The sequence below is a fragment of the Eleginops maclovinus genome, chromosome 7 (genome assembly GCF_036324505.1).
Source record: "Eleginops maclovinus isolate JMC-PN-2008 ecotype Puerto Natales chromosome 7, JC_Emac_rtc_rv5, whole genome shotgun sequence".
NCBI classification, from domain to species: Eukaryota; Metazoa; Chordata; class Actinopteri; order Perciformes; family Eleginopidae; genus Eleginops; species Eleginops maclovinus.
The window spans coordinates 18,384,596-18,410,821 of record NC_086355.1 but is presented as its reverse complement, the minus strand read 5'-3'; the positions used below and the strand labels follow the sequence as shown (position 1 = coordinate 18,410,821).

The following is a 26,226-nucleotide window of genomic DNA, read 5'->3' as shown; positions in this document are numbered from 1 at the left end:
CAGACTAAAGTAATAATCCAATAGCAAATAAATAAAAATAATAACTTGACAGATTAATGAAAATAATCATTAACTGAAGATTTATAACTGTCAGAGAGTTGCCATATTGGAAACAGGGTGGAAATCCAGCGGGGATCTTTAGGGAATCCACTGTAAATCCGGTGGCAAGTTTGGAATTCTCCCTCCAGGAAACCCAGTCAGCACTGCGCAGCAGCTGGGGATTATGGGGTAATGAGGATGGAACCTATTACTGGACACACACACACACACACACACACACACACACACACACACACACACACACACACACACACACACACACACACGCGCACACACACACACACACACACACACACACACACACACACACACACACAGCAACCTAAACGCAGTGCTTTCTCCTAATCACCCCCTCCCAAACCCCACGTACTCTGGAGGAGGCAAATTGGCACACAGCTGGATATGAGTTAAGACCAAATGAGGAGGCTGGTGGTCTGCGTTCATGTGTGTGTGTGTGTGTGTGGGAAAGACAGGGAGAAAGATAGAAACAGATGTAATGAATGAGAACAGCTTCCTGGCACATGCAACAACTAGTTTAACATAATTGAGAGAGTAATCAAAGCAAAGCGAAATAATTGAAAACGTTCCAATCCGAGCGGAAAGCCTTGGGGGCTCAGTTTGAAGTGAAATTCAACTATGTAATACCTGTTAGGGGATGACTTAGTTATGTTGTTAGTTTTGTCTATAGTGCAAAGTTAGGGTTAGATACCAGTGGTGGTAGATGTAATCAGAAGTTAAAGTAACAATACCAAATTGCAAAAATACTCTATTGTAAAACTCCTGTATCTTAAATCTCACTTCAGTTTTGGGATACATTATCAAGTATTACACTTGTTGTGAACTCACTTTGTAACAATAGCGCTTCTATTGGCTAAAGCTCTAAAACATTGTAGTTATAGGCTAAGGGGAGGGACATCTTGCAGATCAGCAATCACAACAGAGCTGGCCAGCTAGCCAATCAGAGCAGACTGGGCTCTGGTTTCAGACAGAGGGTGAAAAGAGGTGCAGCAGCACAGGCAGTATCAGAGAAATAAAGAGCTTTCTAAACATTATAGCATGGAGACATGTCACAGTAGAGGCACAAAACACAAATATGAACCTGAAAATGTACTTTAATTACTTTGTATATTGATGCTATATCGTAAACTATTTATTGACAATATATGTTAATGTGTATTCTTTTAGTTGATTAAAATTGTGTATCATCTAATAAACTGAACATTTAGAGTAACCAAAGTTGTTAAAGTACCTCAAAATTATACATAAGTAGAGTACTTGAGTAAATGCACTTTGTTGCATTCCACCACTGGATAGCACATAGGTTGGATATTTGAAAGGATAATTGGGAAGATTTTCTCCTGTCTGACAGTAATTGAGAGTAATGTGATCCTTTCTAATTCCGTGGTATTTAAGAGATTTTTGAAGGATTTAGAGGAAAGAAGGACTTGTTATATGTCCTCTGCACCTGCCCCTCTCTCTCATAAACACTCACACTTTCACTTACTCTCTCTTAAAGGGCTGCATACAGCTGTTAGACTAGTGGAAACACTCTCAAACACATACACACACATACCCACACACAGCCATCTATCATCCAAGCCTGTCCCGGAGAGACACAAATACCTTTAAGAAAGAGAGACAAGACGTCGCGTTGCGACACAACACATTAAAAAACTCCTGAGAGGCCGTGACAGCCGCTTTGCAGATGGATTGTCTCAATAAAAAGCAAAAGCAGAAACAACACCGCCTCAAAATGAGAAGGGAAGAAAAGTTTGAGACGAGTGGGGGGGGTTATAGAAGGTGAGAACAAGGGAAGGGAGGAAAAAGGGGGGGACGTAAGGAGTGATATTCAAAGTGAGTGGGGAAAGGAGGGGAGATAAACTACTGCAGCTTTAATCCAGTTATATCTTATGAGTCTTCATAGAGCCGAGTCTTCACCTCGTGCTTATATCCATTTAAAACGGATTTTGGGTTTAGGGTTGGGGAAACACTTCATATATTCAAATTGCATTCAACAGCGTCAGATTCTTTGTCAATGAGAGTCACGATATTTTGACAGTCTGGTAATAAAGCAGATTAATAGCTCAAATTGTTCCACAACTGCTGTCGTAATGTCATTTGGTGAGCCGCAGTGAAAATGGAGCCTCTGTGATGTAATGTCCCCGGAGTTAAACTGAGTTTAACTTAGTTCCATCTTCCTAATGTGATACTTCATTATGAAGCTTTAATCACAGATGCATCACCGTCCAAACAATGAGGCAATAAAAGCTTAAGTGAGAAATAATGAAGGGTGGTGAAATATTTTATCTTCTATCCAAGGAAGGGTGGAAAAGGGGAGGGGGTGTCATTTTCTCGGAGGAATGTACTGGAATTATAATCTAAAACGTGCAGCTTTTTTTGAAAATGAATTGAATTTCAAGTTATCTATGGATTTATGGAAGAAAATCATCAAAATGATTTGGTAATCGTTGACAACGTTGATCATGAAAGAAAATGGTATTACAAAAAGACAAAAGTGTCTTCACTATAACAAAAATGTATTGAAACAGATATATCTATAAACAGTTGGATTATTATTATGAGCTGCCTAATGATATCACATATTAACAAGAAGAGTTGGGCAATTATTTAATTTTCACAGTTGCTCATGCTTATTATGAGCTTTAAACCATTAAATGAGTCCTGAGGAAACCAGGTGTTACTTATGAATATGCACATTTACAATGCAAACGTCTTCACAATACAATGATATCATCTGATCCTGAGGGAGCATCTTGAGAGGTGATCATTGTGTTGTTGTCATGTATTATCCCTTACAATTAAGGCTTACTATATTGTGTCCAAATGCAAAAAGACAACATAAGTGCACAACGCCAAGTGTAACATCTACAATAGTTTTTGGAACAGAGTAAGACTAATATATATAATAAAACTCCTTGTTGTCAGAGGCATTTGAGAGTCCGGTAACCAAGAGTTTAAAGAATCAAGCAGAAAAGGCTTTCAGCATGATTGACGGCAGTCTTTTTTAGTTAAACCACACAAAGCTACTGCGTGAGTACAATGAAAAGGTACATTACGTAGTATCTGGAATAAATAAACCGTGAGAAGTGAAAAAACTAACTCTTAATAGAACTGAGATGAATCATTAAGGAGTGACGCCTGAAGCCGTAGAGAGTTTTTATAAAGAGAAGCCCAATAAGACACTAAGCTGTTTTCCTACTTATGGTTAAGTGGTTACATACTGTGTGTGTGAGTGTTTGTGTGTGTTTGACAGAGATGGTATTCTGTTGGTTCAGCTGCCAATCTGGTTTGTGTTTGTGATTGTGGGTGCGTGTGGGTTAGAAAGCCCTAACCCTCCCTAGACTCCTGACCCCTTAAAGTCACATGATACTGCATCAGTTCCCACCCAACACTTAGAGGATGGGGTCAAAGGCTAAGGAAGGGTATTATCAACCATGATTAGGGGCATACCAAATATATAGACAAAACATTCAAAACCCTGAATGCCATTTGGTAAAGTACACAACCATTCGGGGGAGGACTAGACCATTGATTACCCCAAGACTGCTAAAGAAGCAAAGCTAAATGAATGGTTCTTTATCATGGACATTGAATTACGTTAAAAACAGATATTTTTTAGGATCTTACGAGAGACATGCTATTGCAGTCAATTTCATATGTTCAAAACTGTCTTTGCAAATACCATTAAAACAGTTTCCTGTTATTTATTTTGAAAAGCAGCACCTGTTTCCTAAGCCCTGCCTTCTGTTATTATGCATACCATTCTTGCACTAGAATATATAAAGTTTACACTTATGACAGTGTCAGGTTTATCTTTCAACATTCACAATGCTTTTTGAAACAATTAACCTGTGATTTTCACAGAAGAGCAAAAACAGCTTTAGCTATAGGCTAAGGGTGAGCTAAAATGGATATTTGTTATTTCTAGCTGACTGTCATGTTTCCAGCTAATTTGCTATGAACATTTTTAAAATCTTTTCAAATGTCTATATGATGATTGTGTACACAACATCAAACTAAAGGAATGCGTCTAAACTACAACTCTCAGGGAAAAAAGTGAGCATTTTACCAGCTGGCAGCCCATAAGAGAAATGGAAAGTAAGGAGCAGCATTGTCCATGTATTGTATGATAGAGCTAGTTAGCAGGAGCTTTTTACCTTATATGAATACAAATATTAATACAATTATTAATTATTATTAGTATTATTATTGTTATTATTGGTATTATTATTATCATTATTGTTATTATTATTGTTATTATTGGTATTATTATTATTATTATTATTATTATTATTATTATTGTTATTATTATTATTATTATTATTATTATTATTATTATTATTATTATTATTATTATGTTGCTTGTTCTATCACAATCCTTTAAGGGCAATTCTCTCATGGAAATTATATTAAATACTACAACAAGTCCAGTGACAAAAAGATATACAAGGAAACAAGTTTTTTTTTGGTTGCTAGTAAGCTTCTTATGACCTGATTTGAATGTTGGAAGTGATGCAGCCTCAGTTTCATAAGCTCTTATATATATGTATTCTATTATAGAAGCTGTGTGTCCAGGTTAAATGTTAAAGAATAGGCTTCTTGTTTCTGAGCTTTAGAGACCTAGGTCAGCAAGTGTATAGCTATATGAAATACAAACCTGAATATCAATCACATTTGAGTCAAATATTGTTGGAAAGAGGGTTAGGATGGTGCAAAATACAGATCAGACAGCATTCCACCTGGGGGCTATTTATTTGGGTTTAAGTGAAATGAAAATGCAACCCATCACTTTTTTGACCAGCATATTAATTTTGTGTGTGGTACGACGTGCCAAATATCTAATTACTAAGGACTTTGTGTTGAAACACCTGGCTACAAAGTAGTAGTTTTCAGAAACAGAGCAGGCCACTACAGAACACATCCTTCATCTATATTCCTTGAAAGAACTAAGGAGCAAATAACAGAGAGAAGGGAGATGAATTTAAAGAAGATTAGAAGATAGTGTTGACAGAAGATAAATAGGTGTGACCGCACACGTCTGAGACAGAGGAGGAAGGGAAAAGACCATGGCTGTGTCCTACTATTCAATATTAGTAAGGTCCAAAGCAGAATTAGGTCTTAATGGTAACAGTTGTTTTGGGAATTTTCGAGAAAAATGCTGCAAGATTTGCTGTTCAACCTAAACATTCTAGGTCAATCCCTCACTTAGCAATTTAAGTTCAGAACCGAATAATTACAATTCTAAGTCAAAATCTAACATAACTATTTTAGGATCAATGCCTAACCCTAAAATGTTCAAGGTCAATGCCTATTCATAACCTTTCGAGGTTAATGCCTAACCTTAACGATTCCATGTCAGTTCCTAACCCTGAACGTTTCAGGGGTCAGTGCCTAACCTGACCCTCTTGCCAGAGTTTTTTTTATGTTGCCTATCTTGCTTCTACTATTTAGAAACAAGCCAAAGCAGTTTCCATGGCATATACTTTACTGTATGTACCCTGAATGCAAGCCATCAAGTTAAGAAAAGTGAACAATACTATAAGTAAAAGAGAAGACAATGGATGTAAAATAAAGGTTGAGAACCGGAGGAGAAGACATGGGATGGATGAAAATTAAGAAGGAAAATGAGTTTCACAGTTGAAAGCTGAAGAAAAATGAATGACAAACAGGACTACAAGTAAGAGAGATTGAACCTCCCCAGATGGATGTCTTGTGAAGCTCAGAATGAAACATGAAAGAAGGATGAGGAAGAAAGGAGCCGAAAATGAGAAGGGGATGGACAACAAAGGAAAGTGATGGAAGGGTGGGGGGAGAAGGGAGAGGAAGAAGGAGAAAAAAGGAAGAGAGACAAGTGTTGCCCTCAAGAGAACTGGCATGCTGTAGGTCAGCATCTGCTGAGAATAATGGGCCCTACTTTAGAGACAACACACACATGGACACACACACTCTCGGATGCTTGCTTATTCTGCTCACGTTTCAATGAAACTAAACACCTTTCAGGGGCTCCTATCAGTCTTTGTCAATAAAGTTCTTTCAAATATGATTAATACCCCCTGATGTCCTGAATTACAAACTGACCAGTCCAGGAAACTAACATGATTACATCCCTTGTGTATGTATTTGTGTGTGTGTGTATACACAACGTGCAAATATACCATGTGTGTATCAGGCTACGAACATGTGCGACTGTGAGTGTGTGAGGGTGCATAATACAGAGTACTTGTATTAAAGAAATCAGCTGAAGTGTTAAGATGAAAATAATACAGAGCCAGCAAGGATTGATATGAAAATGACCACAGGAGGATGATGCAGAGCGAATAAAAGAATACGGTTGTATGGTAAGTACTCAAAGTGAAAAGTATGAGAACAAGCCACAGCGAGAAAACGGGGAAAACAGAGAGGGAATCAAATGAGAGCACCATAAAAGTAAAAAAAAAATGCCTGAGAGAATAAAAACAGAAATAGTACTGAAAGAAAAAGAAAATTAGATGGGAGAAGGACAGAGGAGAAACCCATTAGAGGAAAGTGAGAGGAACTGAGGGATGAGGGCCTTCCAGATGGTAGGAGACTGTTGCCTCGGAAACAGAGAGAGGGCAGAACAATGGGGATTTGGAGTGGTGTTTCGCATCCCATCATAATACGGCCATGCCATTTGGAAAGTGAGTGATGAAGCTACAGCCAAAAAATGGTGGAGAGCCACAATTTACTGCAGCAAGCTCCTCATGAACTATATTCTGATCAACATGTCAAATGAGAATGGAGCTGAAGGATAAACAAACTAAGAAATATAATCTGGACTACAAAATCACTGGAATACATGTCCATCAAAACCTTTGTTCATGCTATTGTGGCTCTTTTTCATCTCGACCATTGGACATCAACAGCTACCGCAACCAAGTGTACACAAAAACAATGTAAAAGTTGAAGTTGAGATAATCAAAGTATATATTTATATTTTTTTGATCAGATCAAAAGTGCATTTTTTAAATCATAAAACATAATTCTGAGAAAAACATCAGAATTCTGATTTTCAGAACATCTCTCAGGATTCTGACTCCTTCCTCAGAACTCATAAAGAATGTCACATGTTGCTCTAGTCCTCTTCAGTAGACAGAAACCATGGCATGAGTCTGTCTTTTTTACAAGTAGGAATACTTAGTATCAGCAGCCAAATATACAAACTAATTCTGCAATATGGAATTAAACACTCTACGTAAATTCCACAATTCCTATTAACATATTTCAACCATATTACATTTGAAATACATTCTAGGAATTCAAATAAAGAACATTTGCGAATAGAGTGTGTATATGATTGTATAAATGCAATTATATTATCAATGTTACATGTTTGGTTTTAAGGACATATTTAAAGGTATTACCTTTAACTGCTCTGATATGCGCCTCTACAAAATACAAACATTCACAATCTCTAATATCAGAGAAAATAATAACCTTATCGCAGGGAGGGCCTCGAGAAAATGGCAACTTCAAATGGGGCCATAAGTCATGTTAAATGGTACAAACCAAGTCGAGAGCAATATCAACTTTTAGACATTTGAGTGTGCAGCAGCCATAAAGATAGATCCATCACATTTGCAATGAATACGCAGCACCCTGTAAGTACATGAATGGGCCATGTCCGTATATACTGGCTGAAATTCTTCAAAGTAAGGATGACATTTAGTTATGGCAGTGTCATACATAACCACTTACAGGTGACATCCTGAAACATCGTGAAATCCATTACTGATAATACCCTTTCCCATTCAAAAAACCCCCTCCATTATTTCACATCTTGAGCCAATAAGGTCCCCCCCCCTCAGCAAGATGTAATAGTTTCAAGCTGGGGACATTTTGCACTGTGCATGACCACAGGATACAAATTGCTAACAAAAAATACGATCCCTCAATAGCCGCTAATTTGGTATATGAGAGGAGTTCTGAAATTGTGCTTGTAACAGGGAGATGGGGGACTGTAAAAAAATAATATAATAACTATGAACAGTATCGTCATGGATTCATGTGAAGACTTTTAAGGAATAACTATACGGGGTAGCAGGGATTTTTCTAGAAAAATATAGTATGAGGGCGTTAACGTCAATTCTGGCCGAAATTACGGCCCCGCCCACTTTCTGTCAAAAATAATGCATTAGATCAAAGCGAAAAAACAATAGTTTCTTTACTTCCTCTACAGACAAAAGGACAGTATATAAACAATCTAATTCAGAAATCACAGTTTCAGTGTAAGCCTGCTGCCTGCCACTCGTCCACCAGCAAACCGACCGGACATCGATCCACTATTTATTTGGAGCTCCGTAAAATCAAAGCTGTCTATGCCGCCTGACAGTCTATTTGACACAATTATCATATTTTTTGAGTAATTGTACTGTTTTTGATGAACAGAAATATTGTATCGGTATTTTGGTATGAGGGCACAGTCCAAAAGTAAGAAGGCGCAGCGCCCCTATTACCAGGTTTAGACAAAACCCTGGGGTAGTATCTTAACCAAAGGTATGGCTTGGACTATACCTAAGCAAAACAACTGTACGACAACTTTCATTAAAAAAACTATTTTGCAACTTGTAGTAATGGTTGTAGGATACAGTAGCTGAAGGTAAACATGTTCATCCATTCACTAACTCACTGCTTTATTTCAACGTCAAACATTTCCCTGTTGTGGTAATATGAGAAGCTTCCTCTTCCAAAGGATTCATAAATCATTCCAACATTTATGTTGCCTTCCACTGGGCGTCAAAGACCTTGATACAAGCTAAACTTTTCCGCCCATTCATTATGCTGCCTTTCAGAGTTTTCATAATTGTGAAATAGGACTTTGAAAGCATGCAAAAAAAACCCCACATTAGATTATCGTTTGAGTTTCCAGTAGAACGAAGCCTGTAGCAGCTCAGGAACCACAGACGGCCATTAGGATGCTGCCAGATGTTAACTTTCACAGCTGCAACTGTTGAGATGTATGAAGCGCGGTCCATCTTTTTGTTCTTTAGATGGACATAAATAATAATGTAACATTACTTGATGTGTTCCCCACATTTTTGGTGATAAGTTTACTGCCATAAAGTAAAGGCGAACCACTACCGGCCCTTAAAAAAGCCAGGTGTGATACAAATCTTGGAAGTACTGAATGAGTTATCAATCAAAGGGTACACCTGGGAGTTATTTTATTCAAAATGGGTATCTGGGTACATTTTGCAACTTGTAGAAAATCTCCTTCATTCCACATGAGCACTGTATCACTTAACACCAACTCAACTCCAGCATACCCCAGAAAACCTGTTAAACCTTTGCCGGCTGGAACCTGAAAGGGAAACTTGCTCCCTCACCCCGGGTTCCAGACATATGAAAGCATATCCTACTCTTGTCAAACGGGGGACCCTACGGTTCTGCTACACATTACGGGTTGTAACCCAACTTTTTAGAGGCCACGATCAAGATCAAAGCTGGGACCAGAATTTTTAATTCTTTAAAGCAGCGACGGGTGAACACATCAGAAACACTAGAAGCTAGGAACAAGATAGGGTCAAGAGAGAGGGAAAATGGGGAGGGGGGGGCAGTCTATGAGAGGCAGGGTCTTACTCGGGATCCCCTTCATGGCTAACAAACAAGCTCCATGAGTACAGAGACACACAGAAAAACAACTGGACAATGAGGGGGATTGTGCCGCAGTGGTAAAGTGGTCTGGGAAACTCTCAGGCCTGGTTGGGAGGTCTTCTTGAGAGAGACAGAACGAGAAGCGAAAGACATTTAATTCCCCCCCTCTTTAGCAGAGTGAAACAGTATTCAACAATGTCCTTTTCACCCCAAGTTCAGAGAGAATGAGAAGGAGGGCCTGGAATGGAGAGGGATGCAAAACAGGAATGGCGGAGAATGGAGGGAAATAAATGAAGATATGCAACGAAAACAGACATGTGAAGACAGAGCGCAAGATGCCGAGTACAACATCTGCTTTCTAGTTACTAACCGTCCGATTATCATTATAATGAGGAAGTCACAGCCTTCCCAGAAACCTGAACAGCAACTCCGATTGGTTCCTTTAATCCAATAAGAGTAATAACGAGGACAAATGGGTAAGGGTGTTTAGCTAATCCAATTGGGTCAAGGCTGAGTTTCGAACAACTGATCACTGTTATCAACAGAGATCCTTGGAGAGGAAAATTATGTTCCTAATCAAAGGTGACTCGTCCGGTTCTGTTTGCTTTGAAACCCACATGGGATACTTTTATCAATTTGTTGCTATGAGTGGGTTATAACACCTAAATGGGAACCATTTACAAATGGTAGCTATTGTCCTCCCACTTTTTGAGGTCAAAAAGTTAATTTCTTACTATATTTATTTCCTTCTTTTTCCTTTCTTTCCTTCTGACATTGTTCCCCCCTTTTTTCCTTAGCTTTGTTCTTTTATATGAATAATACAGGAGAAAACAAACATGCCTTCTGCTGTTGTGTGTGTGTGTGTGCGTGCGTGCGTGTGTGTTTAGCAAAAATAATGTGTAAATGGGGCAGTAATGGTGCACACATGGTGGGGGCGCAACCTGCTAATGTTGACCATACACACGGTCAGATAGCCATCTACTGACCTCAGAACGACCGAATCTCAATTTATACACACACACACATTTAGGTGCACACTCATCGAACAAATGGCTTCATACAGGTTCCTGCATCCAAAGTATTAACAAAAAAGTTACAAGTAGAATTAAACATAAACCTTTGAACTACAACTTCCCAGGTTTGATTCCAAACAGTAATGTTTCTGAATGGCATCCACCTCTCAGCCCCTCTTAACTAATGTAATTAAATGAAAACATACAGCTTTAAGTCAGGCCTGTTCTTGAAGCACACACGTGTAAATTCTAGTCTTAATCCTTAACAAATAGGGACACACACTCTCAACAGGGGGGTCTTTTGTATCGGGATAATAACACCACTGAGGGAAAGTGAGATGAAGGGGGAGAAGAATAGGAAAATGGTGAAATAAAGAGAAGGTGAAATGTGGAGGATGGGGGAGGAGGAACATGGAGAGGTTTATTTTGAGAAGATGGGAGAGAAAACCTGGGGTTATTTGAAGTGAAAGGAAACAAGCTGTTGTGTCCCCCGTTTTGTCTTTTTAATGTCATTGATCATTTTTCATGAACACGGAAGAAGATTATTATTTTATTTTTTTACTCTGAGATTAGAACTCTGACGGAAAAAAATCATAATAATTCAGAGTTCTGATGTTTTTCCTAGTTCTCTCAGAATTCTGATTTTAATCTCAGAATTAAAATTAATAAATAAATTCCTTTTTGGTCGGATCTCAATGTGCCCAAATCCTCTTCAATACATAAAAGACATTCATGCCTCAGCACTTTAAAAATAATAATGCTACTATAAACCTAACTTTAGTTCTTTGAATTTTTGTTTCTAAATTTTAAACAGAAAATAGAGTACTGAATTAAAAAAATATATATATAGCAAGGGAAGTATGATTATTATGATGCACACGTTTTTCTAATTTGTACAATCTTGTATAACATAGCAATTATGTTTTTTTACGTGGAATTATTTTGGCACACATATTTTTAACGCTTGTTTATCTTTTCATCTGATATATTTCATCACGGAAACCTAAAAAGTTTTATTGAGTAGCAAAGTATACAGGAGACCCTCAACAGACTCCTCTCTATTTTATGCTGTGACATTTGCTGACAGTTAGTGAGGGAGTGTTTGTGCTTCAGGCAGGGAAACATCATCCACTGTTGGGTCATGTTTTAATTTTAGAGCCATCAAAATCTTGACACACACACAAATGCACACATACCAAATCCAGTGCTCTGGTGCTCCTGAATTCGAGTCAAATGTACAGTACGTGATTAAGCAACCCTAGGGCTATTTATTGACTCATATGGAATAATATAAACACCTGGTCCCTCCCACACATGCACCCAGGTAAACAGGCATGCAGACACCTGATACACACAGCCTGCTAGCTATTTCTGGGCGGTGGCTAAATAATATCTTTTGATAAGGTCAACAGCGTGGATGTAGTTTCCAAACATGATCTCTGTTTCTCTGACTGGCTAGCTGCTAAAATATCTCTCGAGTTAATTGACAGCAGGAGAAATGCAGAGACATGAGGGACAAATACATAAAGACAGCAGGAGAAAGAGATGAGTCAATAGGTAAAAAAAATGTGGGTACATAGGGGAGAGTTTTTTGGCTTTCCGATTTCTGTGTCGAAAATATACTCACTTCAAATATGAGAGGCTGTTAAGGATATACAGTGGTATGCAAAAGTTTGGGCACCCCTTAGGAAAACCACTGCATCAGTTTGTCACTTGCTGAGCTTTTGAAGCAGCAACTTCATTTTAACATATGTTATACCTTATGGTAACAGAAACATCTCAGTAGTGAAATAACTTTTATTGGTCAAACAGAAACATGTTTATGTGCATTCAAACAAAAATAGGCATGTGCATAAATTTGGGCACCCCTAAGAAATAATTCCATTAATATTTAGTATTGCCTCCTTTTGCTGCAATAACGGCCTGTAGACGCCTCCTGTAGCCACAGACAAGTCCCTTAAGCCTGGCAGGTGGTATTTTGGCCCATTCTTCCACACAAAACGTCTCCAGTTCAGTCAGGTTTCTTGGCCTCCGTGCATGGACAGCCTTCTTCAAATAAATCCATACATTTTCAATGATGTTAAGGTCTGGGGACTGGGATGGCCATTCCAGAACATTGTACCTGTGCTTCTGCATGAATTCCTTGGTGGATTTTGATCGGTGCTTAGGATCATTGTCCTGCTGAAAAATCCAACCCCGGCGTAGCTTCAACTTTGTGACTGACTCTAGAACATTCTTGTCAAGAATCTCCTGGTACTGTAAGGAATTCATGTGGCCCTCAACTTTAACAAGTTTTCCAGTACCTGTGCTAGCCACACAGCCCCATAACATGATAGATCCTCCACCAAATTTTACAGTGGGCAACAAGTTCTTTTCATTGAATGCAGTGTGTTTTTTTCGCCATGCATACCTGTTCATGTTATGACCAAATAACTCAATCTTGGTCTCATCTGACCACAGTATTTTGTTCCAAAATGCTTCTGGCTTGTCCAGATGTGCTTTTGCATACCTCATGCGACTCTTCTTGTGATTAACACTCAGGAAAGGCTTTTTGCACATCACCCTTCCAATGAGCTCTTCCTGGTGCAAAGTACGCTGGATTGTGGAACGGTGAACAACTACACCATCAGCAGCCAGATGTTGTTGTAGTTCTCTGGAGGTGGTCTGTGGCTTCTCTGTGACCATTTTCACCATCCTTCGCCTGTGCCTTTCCCCTATTTTTGTCGGCCTACCACATCTTTCCTTCACACGGACTGTTCCTGTGGCCTTCCATTTCACAACTACGTTTCTGACTGTGGAGACAGACAGTTTAAACCTGTCAGATAATTTTTTGTACCCTTCTCCTAATTTATAATGTTGGATTATCTTAGCTTTCAGGTCAGTGGAGAGTTGTTTTGAGGTCCCCATCTTGCCACTCCCTAAGAAAGAACCTAGGCCAGGCACAGCCAGCTATTACCTATGTTAAATAGCCTTTTTCATGATTGGTTCCACCTGTCTTTGTAATTGAAGGTCTAATGAGCTAATCAAAGCAATTTTGTGCAGCAACCTGTCAGCTATAAATCCGTACAGGTGTTGAAATGAATGCTATTTATAAGGGTGCCCAAACTTTTGCACATCCCATTTTTTGCATTTTATTTTATTATAATAAAACTATGTAATGCTACCCTAAGAATTTTGGTCTGGAAAACACTAAAACGTCTACATCTTTGTAGGAAAACAAATGTTGTTGCTGTGATCTTCTATTATAAAGGAAAAGCAAATTGTCATGAAATCTCAGAGGGGTGCCCAAACTTTTGCATACCACTGTAAGTGCAAGGTTTGCATAATATTTGGCACCAGCTACATGACACTATGTAATACAAAGCTATTAACTACATGGATCTACAAGGCTGTTAACTGAATCTCATCCACTGTTCTCTCTAATGCTGCAATGACACCTACTCAACTGAAGTCACCCTTTTTTGGTTTTCCATTAGCAACAGTTGTGGCTATCACCTAGCAAGATTTCCTTGGAACGTCTATGGTGGTGGTTTGTTGAAACACTTAGCAACTTAATTAGTCAGAGAAAACTATAACTTATGACGATACTGCCAATCGTGCCATTTTTAAAAAGCTACTGTTTAAAGCGATTACAAATTGTGTTTTATGCCAACCAAGACTTAAAAAGAAGGGGATGCGCTACTCTGTTTATTTATTTAATGATGATGTCACAGCAGTTTCACAGTGTCACTACGGCTTGAAACAGCTGTTTCTTAGTTCCTCACCTGTTGATTTTGACAGAATCCTTTACACATTTGTTCTTGAAATGTAGTAAGATGGTGCCGTGTCTCTAGCTCCTCTCCAACTCTGCATATTTTTTGTTTTATTTCACGCTTTTCATTGCCATTACTACACTGTAGCTACTGTGCATATATAATAAAAATAATAAAACCCTTGAATTTTGAATCTTGTGTGACATTCTTATGTTAGGGTTCTGATTAATAAATGCATACTTTAAATTAGCCTTGTGTTGTTGTTACAGGGTATGATGCTGGACATCAAACCAATTGTATTTTCATTTCATCATAATGAATGGTAAATTGGTCAATTGTAGCGCCTACCAACAGTCCAAATGAGTATGAGTATCATTGTAGCCTATATACAGTCTATCTTTTTTTTAATTAAGCCTGCATGGAATGATGTTTAACATATTTTTATAATTTAATTATGTAGGCATTTAATGTTTTTACCCCTCTGTAGCAAGAGGGCCCCAGGCAAAATGTTCCAAGAGTGCCTCTGCATATTTCCGGCCCTGGCTCTGGGTAATGTAACGTTTCATGTTTCAGAACCATTACCAGGTTGTAATAAGGCAGATTATCAGAGTGACTTTTATTTGAAAAATAACTGGGGTGCTTTTCAAACACAAGGCCTACATGTAAAATTGGCACAGCGTTTTGGGATTACAGTGCACGTCTGAAAGTGGAAACAGAGACAGGGTGTACTGTATGTGAGTGTGTGTGTGTCCAATTTCCCAAGGCTTTTCAGATACCACAGCCAGACCTCAAAACTATCATCACTGTTCTTGCTCCCATCTGCCAAAGTCATCACCCACACACAGACACTCACTCTCACTCACAGGCACACACACACACACTGGGCCAATAGGTGTGAAACAGCCATCCCTCACCATTTTAACAGGGGTGGGAACCTGGCTATAAAGTTTCTAACGTTCCAAACTTCTGTCTGTCATTCCACTCATTGACTGCCTCTCTCTCACACCACACCACACACACACTCAAACAAACAAATGTGTTGTTGGCCTGATAGTCTGCTAAGGTGTTGGTTCTTAGAAGCAAAATAAAACAAGGTGAGAAAAAGCGAGTAACAACTTCTGAGAGTTTTTACTGTTAAAGTTAGCACGTCTATTTTCACTTGAATGTGTTTTATTTTTAGATACAGTAAGGGTTTACAGTAAACATGCATTTCACAGAGCTTTATTTAAGCACATTACCATAGAACAATTCTAAAATAATAGGAAAAAAGTTAAAGAAATAAGGCACTGTGGAGCAGGGAAAAGGAATTAATAGATGAAGTAGCAGAAAAAGGGAAACAAATGAAGATGTTAGGATAGGGAAAGAGTGAAAAAAGAGAAGATAATTAAAGTTGAGGCCTTTCAGGCAGTGCAAGTGGAAAGGTTGCAAATGAAAAATGAGATGCTGCAGGACGTGACTGATGATGGCTGTAGAATATAAGATGTCTTCGACTGTGTTTCACATTAAGGCAGACATGTTTAAATGGTCAGTGAACAGCTGTGCTTTTAAAACATGTTCCAAGATCATTTCAAACATACTTTTAAACAGCTATGGCGGCTCTGGACCTGGTTATTTATCTGATTGCATTTGACAACACATCATGAGGAATAAATGGAAATAATCCTTCAGGAATTGATTAGTATACTCAGGAAGCTGTTATTGGTCTTTTGCTGGCTAATGTTAGCGATATTTCATGCTGTCCAGGGAGGGAAACTGCAGAACGCGCCAGGCAATAGGTTAATGCAAGCTGCACAGAGATAGTGTACAAACTACGGTAAGTTCTCTGCATGACCGTCAATTCTGACCATAGCTGTGTCTCCTGTGTCCTCTACTCTCCTGCCTCCTGGTTTTTAAACTTTCTAAATACACAGAAAAATACAGAGGAACAAAATGTGATGTCTGACGGAGACCGATGGTGTTAAAATCCAATACAAAGTACTGAAAATAATACAATCAATATACAAAAAATAGCAAAAAAAACCAAAACAACAATGTTGAGCAAAACCTTTTATATGATATAGTTAAAATAAAATGCATGGTACTTAGAATAATGCAGTCCTTTTGACACTTTCCCTAGGTTGAAGAATTATTTGATGGGATCACCCATGAGGATATGTGTAAAAAAATGATGTTTTATTTTATATTTAACTTTATAATAACTGTAATAGCATCACTTTATGAATGGAAACACATGGATTTACAACAAGCTGTTAAGAGAGGACACACTTAAAATACAAAGCGTCTTCCTGTCTGACACCAGTTCTTGTTTTTTATGATTTAAAAAGTAGAAAACAAGCCGTATAACATGAGCTATATTCACATGTTTCCAAAATGGTTCTTACCCTGTAATATTGTATGCAATCATTTCTTGAAAACGTGATTTTTTACTAAAACTAACGAAATGCTGTTGCTAAAATGAGCTTTTCTGGTTCCAAACAACATGAAGACACCAAAATATAATTGCTGAGGTTTGGAGTTAGTGAGTTTAAAACACACCAGAGAATCCACTCATAGACATGTCAGAAAATTACTGATTGAGCTTAAACCAAAGTCAGTTTCTGTGGGGGAGTAGATCTGGGGTTACATTTCACCCCCGGTCTCAGTGTGTGTTCCCCAGGGAGGGGATAAGGTGAGTTCCGGGCTTAGACTGAGGCCTTCAGAGACACAGTGAAAGACATACATACTACACAGATGTAATTAGCAGCTTCAAAGAGTAAAGGAAGAAAAGAAGGGAATAAGAGAGGAATGATACTGGCAGTTAAACATTTTACTTTTTTGGACCTCCTATATGAAGGAAATAGAGAAAGCAGTACCTTGGTAATGACGCGTACTGACGTTCCACTTCTTCATATCGTGGTGCCAACCGAGGATCTGTCGCTCTACCCGGCATCTGGTGAAGAGAGACAATTTATTAGTGTTGATTTAAGTAAAAGTATATATTTCCCTGTCTAACATATTAATAAACTGTGAAAAATGTGTGAGCCTAAGCTTGCGTAGTGCATAGCCATAAGCCTCTTTCCTTATGTGTGTGTTTGTGCCTGCATTTCTGTGTGTGTTTGTAGTCATTTAGGATTGACAAAGGCTAGTTATTTGGGATTTAGAGTTTCGGGCTTCTGAGGGTTTTTTTTTCTAAGGGGGGGTGGACGAGGCCTCCGTCCTAGATTAGGTTACTTCAAAACAGGATGGTTGCTCATACACACACACAAACAAAGTCACACATATGCAGAGTCTCGTCTCCATCTTCAGAAAAAAAGATTAAGTCAAGCTGCTGACAGTTCAATCTCTACAACTTCCTTTTTGACTCTTCATCTCACTGGTTTTCCCTCACCCTCACATCTCCTCACTTATTCCCATTACTCACTTTTTTCCCTCCCTCCCTCCCTCCCACACACACACACACACAGACACACAGACACACACACACACACACACACACACACACACACACACACACACACACACACACACACACACACACACACACACATTCGCTCTCTCAGAGATTATCCCAGTCTATTCACTAGGGAGATTCCAGCTGCCGCGGCGCTCCTTAGAGAAGCTGACTAAACCCTTAACATCAACAACCCCCATTAACACACACATACATACACACATTTAACTACACACAGGCCATGTTCAGTGAATACTGGGAATGAGACTCAGATGAACATTACATGGAGTGAGAGAGTGAGATATGATCCAGGAGTCTAGTGACTATGCATACATGGTAAACTCCAACAACAAAACAATAAAAGAATATGGAGTGGTATACAGTCCCTTCAGGTTGTAACATGTGGAGTTTCGGAAAATAGCCCATCAAATTTAGTCAATCGCACCTTTGCCACTTGCAAAATCGTGCTATTGTTGATAATAGAGAGCTCCATTAGATACAAATGCCTCTATACAAATATTTCTCTAAGTACACTGTTGTACCTCTGATATTACAAGACATTACTGCTTGTTGTCTCTGTCATGTAAGAGTACTGTGTACATCACGTCCCGACATAGTGGAAAAACAATTTGAAGAGTGTGATTAAATCCCCCAAAAAATAATGCAAGAAGGTGAAGTGTGTGTCCCAAGGGATGAAGAGAGTTGAACGTTTTAAAGGAAACTATGTTCTTCTTCTCTCCTCAATTCAACATTTTATTTTCAACCAAAGAAAAGCGTTATACAGTCCCTTCAGGCTTTGTGAAATGCAGAGTTTCGGAAAATAGCCCATCGAATTTAGTCGATTGCACCTTGGCCACTTGCAAAATGGCACTTTTGTTGATAATACGCATCTCTATTACATACAATTGCCTAACATATATATTTATATCCGTACACGGTTGTGCCTCTGATAAGACATTATTGTTGGTTGTCTTTGTCCTGTAAGAGTAGCGTCAACATGGGTCCCCATATAGTGGAAAAACAAGTTGAAGAGTGTGATTAAATCCAAAAGAAGACAATGCAAGAAGGTGAAGTGAGTGTCCCATGGGATGAAGACAGTTGAAAGTTTTATAGAAAACTTTGTTCTTCTTCTCTCCTCAACTCAAGTTAATACTATCAACCCACAAAAAGGTGTGGGGAATTTGATATTACAGACCACAACCTTTTCTTCTTCTCTCTGATACCAAAAGGCAAATAAAACAGATTTGCTGGCCCTGCTTTCTTTTGAACACCTGTCTTTATAGCTTCAATATCTCAGGTAGAGAGACAGCGGGATATTAGGTTGGAAAAGAGAGGTGGAGCGAAAGAATGAAAAGGCATTAGAGGGGGGAGAAAGGAGGGGAAGAGAGATGGAGCGAATGAGAAGTAAATGAGTTCGAATGAAGAGAGAGACATAGAGAGGAGGAGGGATATTATGAAGCCATTGAGAAGTGGCCGGGAGAGATGATGGGAGAGAGGTGAATTATAAAACAAGGGAAGGAATGGGGTGAAGACGAGGACGACGGAGTGGGGAGGTGAAAGGGACGTCAATGGCACAATTTAAACACGATGTTAAAAGAGGGAACGGAAGATAGCGAGAGCGGGGAAATGACTGCGACATCTTGGGGAGGCTGAGAGGTGAGAGAGATGAGTAAGAGTGGGGTGAAGGAAAAGCAAAGAGTTATGTATGGAGGACTAAAGAGGAAATGGATGATTAGGGAGGCCAGTTTCAGAGAGATGAAGGATTGAAAGCAGTGAAAGATAGTTTTGGTGGAATTGTACTTGAGAGGGAAAGGATGGCATCATTCAATATCTTTTTGTTGTTGTTAAATCTCAGGAAAAAAACAAAACAAATAATGCTTTGGTCTGTATTTCTTCTGATTTGCCTAGGCAAAAATCAAAGCCTATTGGTTCATATGGAGACATAACTATTCACCAAATACATATTTAAATGTTTAATAAAGGCTTGATTATATCTTGAAACAGCGGGACACTGTAGTTCTCATCACAATACCCAAACCAGGAGTAAATAATGCATTTTGGGGGACTACTTTTTGCTGCAGATTTATGTACGTTTGATGCACTAGTACACAAATATTCATGGAGGCGAATGGCATGGTTGACATAAATTAATTAAATTGCCAGTGTATACAGTATATAATAAAGAAACAAGTCTTCCAGTGCGGAATTCTGTCTTATTTATTTGCTTTAAGTCATTGTCGAACAACAATGTAGGTCTTTTTTCACAGATAAATAACAATAACATCTGGCTTTGACGACACAGGTTTGTTAGAGGGATCAGTTCACTGTTGGTTGTGGTCTTACCATGGGATTTGTAGGCAATAAGAAGAAATACCTTTAATTTCTAGTGTTTTTCTTACCCCAAACCTATGTGCCCTAGATAAGACAGACTAATAATCAGCCTGATGTTCCCATAGTCGACAGATCTGTTTCTAATCAAAGTCTGGGGAATTCAGAGGTGTGTATGTTGGGGATAATGTTTGGGTAAATCGAACACAGGAATTGCTCTCAGGAGACAGCTCTTTGTATCCTGTATGCACCGTTTAATTAATTTGAAGTTGAATAAAAGTAATAAAAGTACTGATTCATAGGTGATAAAATAAATGTTTCTAAACCTAACCAAGTACTTTTGTTAACAATACTTTAGAAATGTTTTCAGCATTTACTATTCAATTGTAATCCCTGATAAAATAATTGAGAATGCAGTTAGTTGTATAGGATCGTCATGTTGAAGGAGAAAGGGTTGGACTGAGTGCATATTTATGGTTTAGTGCTCTTCTGCTCAAGTGTGCATGTCTTTGTGTGTTTCCATACACATGGATTAAGAGCAGATTACTGTGCGATGCCACAGACTGAGTAAACACAAACAGATGAGCCTGGAATGAATGTGCATGTATGCATATGAAGTGAGGGAGTGTATAGACATTTTCTACAGAGGCAGTTATACTAAGTGAATAATTGCAAATAAAACTTGATTTAACTGATATTCTTTATTGTGTATATTCAGCTAAAAATAAGTTAGATGAAAACATTGTAGGCCTATGTGTACAAACCTCTCAGTGTGTCTTTTGGATACATATCTGCTTAAAGAGGCAGCAAAATCAGTTTGGAAATTTGGATTAAGCAGAAAGACCCTATTATGGTTTTTGGGGCGTTCCCGTTATTACAGTGTGTTGTAGGTTTGTGCATGTTAATGGTCTGCACACTTCCCTCCAGTGGGAGTTTCTCTTCCAAACACTCTGACCCTACTTGAAACGCCTAAGCCCTAAGCCCAGACAGAGGGTGAAAAGAGGTGCTGCAGCAAAGGCAGTATGAAAAAAATAAACACCTTGTGAACATTAAAGCATGGAAACATGTCACAGTAGACGTTCAACATACAATTATGATCCTGAAAATTAACATAAAAAAGCCCATTTAAACCGCACAGAAAATACACAGACTACATTTCAACACAAATAAGGCGTTTCTGTAAAACATTACTATTTCACTAGAAAGGGTAACACAAGAAAATAATTTCACATCTGGCAACTAAATTAATCAAGCTTCTCATCAGCTTGACATTTTTCACTTTGAGTAACATTGTTGGCCACTGTAGCAAAACACACAAGTCACTACTGAAAGATGCTTACAGCTTAAAATTTGACAATTCCAAAAACAACTCAGGCAGGGATAGAGGATCTCTCAGTTTAGTAGTGAGCAGATCGACGCGCCTGTTATGATTAAAGATGCCTGTAGCTTTGTGTGTGTGTGTGTGTGTGACATTTCAGATGTAAGTAGACTCCCAGCGTTCACAGCTGTGACAGGAGTACAGAGCAGGGCAAAAAACCATGACAACTGAACTTGCGTGGGTCGTACTGTACACAGATACACACACACACACACACACATGCATGCGCAGACAATGCATTATCCCCACACAAACACAACATATGTGCTAGCCCTCTCTTACGAGTGCAGCTACTGTACACATAGTCTCATGCACAAAGTCAAACACACTCTCTTCACTGTCTCCAAGCACACATACACACATTTAAACACATCCCTCTCGCTGACAGAGGGCTGTGGCAGTAGTGTAGTGCACTGGTTGGGGTAATGGTCTAGTGAAAAACCATTTCACGGCATACTGAGCAGAGGAGAGCAAAGAGGAGAGAGCAGAAATCAAGCAGAAGAAACTGAGACTAAAGTGAGAGGAAGCACACACACAGAAGAGACACTGACACATGCAGAGTGCAAAAACAAATCTGCATCTGCACGTCAAACTTTGGAATCGCAAAGGTGCAGATTCATGAGAGCAGAATGACATTTGAGCGTACAATGCGCAAACCCGTTTCTAAGTGTGCTTCTCACTTTCCTCCAGCTGTTTTGGCAGCGTTTGACTACTTGAGTTTGCAAGAGGTCGCTTGCCAACATTTTTAACAAGCAAGCTGCAACAAACCCACATCTGGACGTCAGGCTCATTTCTTTTTTAAAACCACACAAGGAAAGTCAGCTCCTCAGCACAGAGTGATTGGCCACCATATGGTTATTTAGGATTATATTATTTACACATTTTATGCCTAAATGCATTATTAGCATACAATTCTGAAATAATTGTCGGTGTTCATTTTAAAGTTCAGCTTAAATATTTGTGATCTAAATGATCCCTTTATGACTATAATTAAACATTGTATTAGTATTATTATATTTGATTTAATATATTTGTTTTTTCAATCCCATTAGGTGAAGGATCAAATCACAGCAAAGATTAATTTAATACCCAATAATAAATGTTAGTATTGTTTTTTTTCCTCTATTTAACTAAGTCTTGGGTCAGACAACAATCTCCACAAAAAGGCAATTTGCAATAAAGCTAATTTCAAATGACTGGCAAAATCCCTGTCAAAATACGCCAAAATTGATGGATAATTTACCAACACAAAGAAATGTGACAACAATTTTGGATTTTTTATATTATACAGACAACAAATATTGCTATATTTTACATTTTTTTGGAGAATTAAAAAAACCACCACTGTCAGAGCTTTTATTTTGAAAGTACAAGAAAGTGTTCACATTCCACATACTGTTGCAATTAATCCGATGTTTAGTTTGCACTAAGAGGATTCTGACGAGCAAAATTGAGTTTGAGGAGCTTTGATCTTAACGAGTGTGAAAATCAGTTTTTCTAGCTCAAATGTAGTGACATAACTCCTCTTCCTCTCAGATCATTATGTCACATTAACAATTCTGTGTTCCATCGCTTACAAATCTACAGTATTTCAGCTCTTACTGTTCACACATGAATGTTGACTTTTAGACCGAGTAGAGCTCAAATGTGCAGCCTCAACTCAATTTTTCCATTGATATACTTCTATACTTGCACATCATTCATCTCTCTTTCAACAGTTCCTTCAATTTACCCATAAAACACATCATTCCAGCACAAACTCAAAGTCTGTCTCCTGGTATCTTATCATTTTTTTCTCTCTCCGTCTTACAGACAGACACTTTTCGCTCGAGCTGTTTCGAGGATTTCAAAGGGATTTAGATCGACACAGAGCATTTGGTAGCTGCATACTGCTTCAAGGGGACTACTTAGCCCAAATGTGAAGTGACTTTTTCTCTCTCTTCAACTCTTACTGTGCTCATCTTCAACACCTGTGTCATTTCCCTCTTCCTCTTCATCCCCCTTTTCTGACTCTTCTCACCTCCTCGCATCACTTTCCATGTCCACACCTCATCTTTTCCCCTTCATTAACCAACTCTGCTTAAGTGAAATAAAGGGTTCCTTTGAGTCCTCTTACATCTTCCCTTTTAGTTAAGGTGTCTTTTTTATTGCCATATCTTTAATGTTGTGATCTTACCTCACCTACTTTCTTCTGCCTTGAATCTATCCGTGTTTTATCGCTGAATTTACAACTCTCTTTGCACCCTTTCCATTTACTTCCATCCTTTTTCTTATAGTCCCCTATTGTCTTTCGTTGCCCATTCCCTTCTAAAATCAATGACGACGGAGAGGAACAGTATAATCTCTATCAGTCACTTCAGTTTTTTTCCCAGTCTCTGATACATTTTTGTTACTCTCAGTCCATCTGTCTCACTCCCAATGTCCTTTTCTCCTTTCCTAAATCAATTGAGAAAAATATGTTGCTTCCTTTCTGTCATCCCTCGATCCTGACCCCCGACCTGCCTCCCACCCGTAGCAGAAATCGATGAATAAGGGAAGGCTGGTTCTAATCCGTATCAGTGATATCTTTCTGCTCAGCCAGCACTTTTGACTGACTCAATTAAAAACGCAGCTCTGAGGAGGATGCCATTTGTGTGTGTGTGTGTGTGTGTGTGTGTGTGTGTGTGTGTGCGTGTGTGTGTGTGTGTGTGTGTGTGTTGTGTAGCCAAGCAATGTCTTGGATCATGTGTTTGGGGGAGGACCACCTGAAGACACTTGCAAACGCTAAAAGACAACAGTAAGCATTTTTGAGGTGCAGTGTACAAATGCACATCATTTAAACCAAATAAAAATGATGCAAACCATGAAGGTAGGAGAGCTCAACATGTCGCTGGACAACTGTGAGTGAGGTTTGGCCTACTTGAGCCAGTGGCATGTTGAATGGGGTGTGAATGGGTACTTGTAAATGCTAAGTGTTAAGGAGTCGTAAAGACTGGATGAAGCACAATATAAATACAGTCCATTTAATTGTATAGGTTTGAGGTTATTTTTCATCAAAGCAGACACAATGTAATTCCCTGATGAAAAAACTGTATAGATATAGAGAAGTTATTTCCCCCTTCAAAATACTACTGTAGTTCTACATGGAATAATATAGCAAACACAATGACTTACTGCATACAAAAAAAAGGAAACGTTCTTTCTAATGGGGTCCTTCTTTTGGAAAAGCCCTTCAGATGTCTACTCTGCATAAAAACTGCTTCTGGTTTTTAAATAATTACAACAAAACCTGGCGGTTCATATCAAAGGACATTCAATATGAATGCTCGGATGAAGTATTTAAATATTCTCACACACACAGACACATAACGGAAAAAGAGGAAATCCATCCATTTACAATCATACTTCACACTGTGGCATACCTCCATTGAATATCTGTTTGATAGACCAATGCACCGTGTTAATCAAAAATGATGTGAGTAACATGTGATTTAAATCTATAGTGAGGTGGAAAGGAATCAAACGCCTGTCTGTGTGAAGTGAGCTATGCTTCAGCTTTTCTAAAGGCAAATGTCATAGACTTTTTTTCTGTTTCATTTGGTACTACCAATTGTCTATTTGTATCACCTTCTTCTTCATTTCCTTCCCAATCTCACATTAGATTCAGCTTATATTGGCAAACATCAGTGATGCCGTTCACTTCCACTTCCACAGTACAGAACAAGATGATAAGTAAACAATTAAAAAAAAGCTCCCCTACTTCTGATAACCATGAAACTTTCTTCCGTTCCATCACCCCGGCCCTCCATCGCAGGCTTTATTTACACTTCCCAATATAACTCTCTACCCATTCATTTAATACTATATGCCATCTCTCGGTCCATCCATCCATTCATTCTAGAGAAAGCAGTAATTGCAGCTGCTGGTGAAAAGCCATCCATTTCCACAGGCTAATTACTACAGGCTCTTAACAAAGTAGCACTAAAGGAGGGAGAGAGTAGACGAGCACAATCACAAGTACATGCTTATTCACATTCACACACACACACAAGTTAACCTCCGCACACACACACACACACACACACACACACACACACACACACACACACACACACACACACACACACACACACACACGCACACACACACGGCTGTTCTAATGAGGTCTCTCAGTAGTTCATCATTCTTCTAATGCAGACCTGGGCATCTTACGACCCGTGGGCCAAATCCGGCCCTTGGGGCGTCCCTGTCCGGCCCGCGTGAGGTCAATCAGAACATGAATGAAAACATATTTATGCCGTTCATGCTATACAAGTGTGTTGCTTTTATTTTGAAAAACTTGTTTTTTTTATTTACGTTTGGACGCACGTGCGTATTATACGTCCATGACGTGCGTGCGTGAACAGAGACGTGTGATGCACGGCAAAGTGATGCTGGCCAGCTAGCCCTCAAAATGTCAGTTCACGCCAAAAAAAGAACAAGACAGGGACTGCTAAATATTTATTTACAGAAGTCAAAGGTAAAGCGGTGTGCTTAGTTTGTGGTACACAGGTCGCTGTGTTAAAGGATTACAGTTTGAATCGCCACTACGTGACCAAACACCAGGAGAGATACAAGAACATGTCTGATGAAGAGCGCTCAAGGGAGTCGGAT

General features: G+C 38.9%; 1 protein-coding gene across 2 annotated transcripts in view; it reads right to left on the bottom strand.

Moving 5' to 3' along the window:
• The window catches only part of pard3bb (par-3 family cell polarity regulator beta b), a 179,938-nt gene that overhangs the window by 9,593 nt on the left and 144,119 nt on the right, over nt 1–26,226 (bottom strand). For both annotated transcript variants that reach the window (XM_063887866.1, XM_063887867.1), the window contains exon 22: nt 17,311–17,387. In XM_063887866.1, the coding sequence (XP_063743936.1) occupies nt 17,311–17,387 (77 nt within the window). The remainder of the gene's footprint in view (nt 1–17,310; nt 17,388–26,226) is intronic.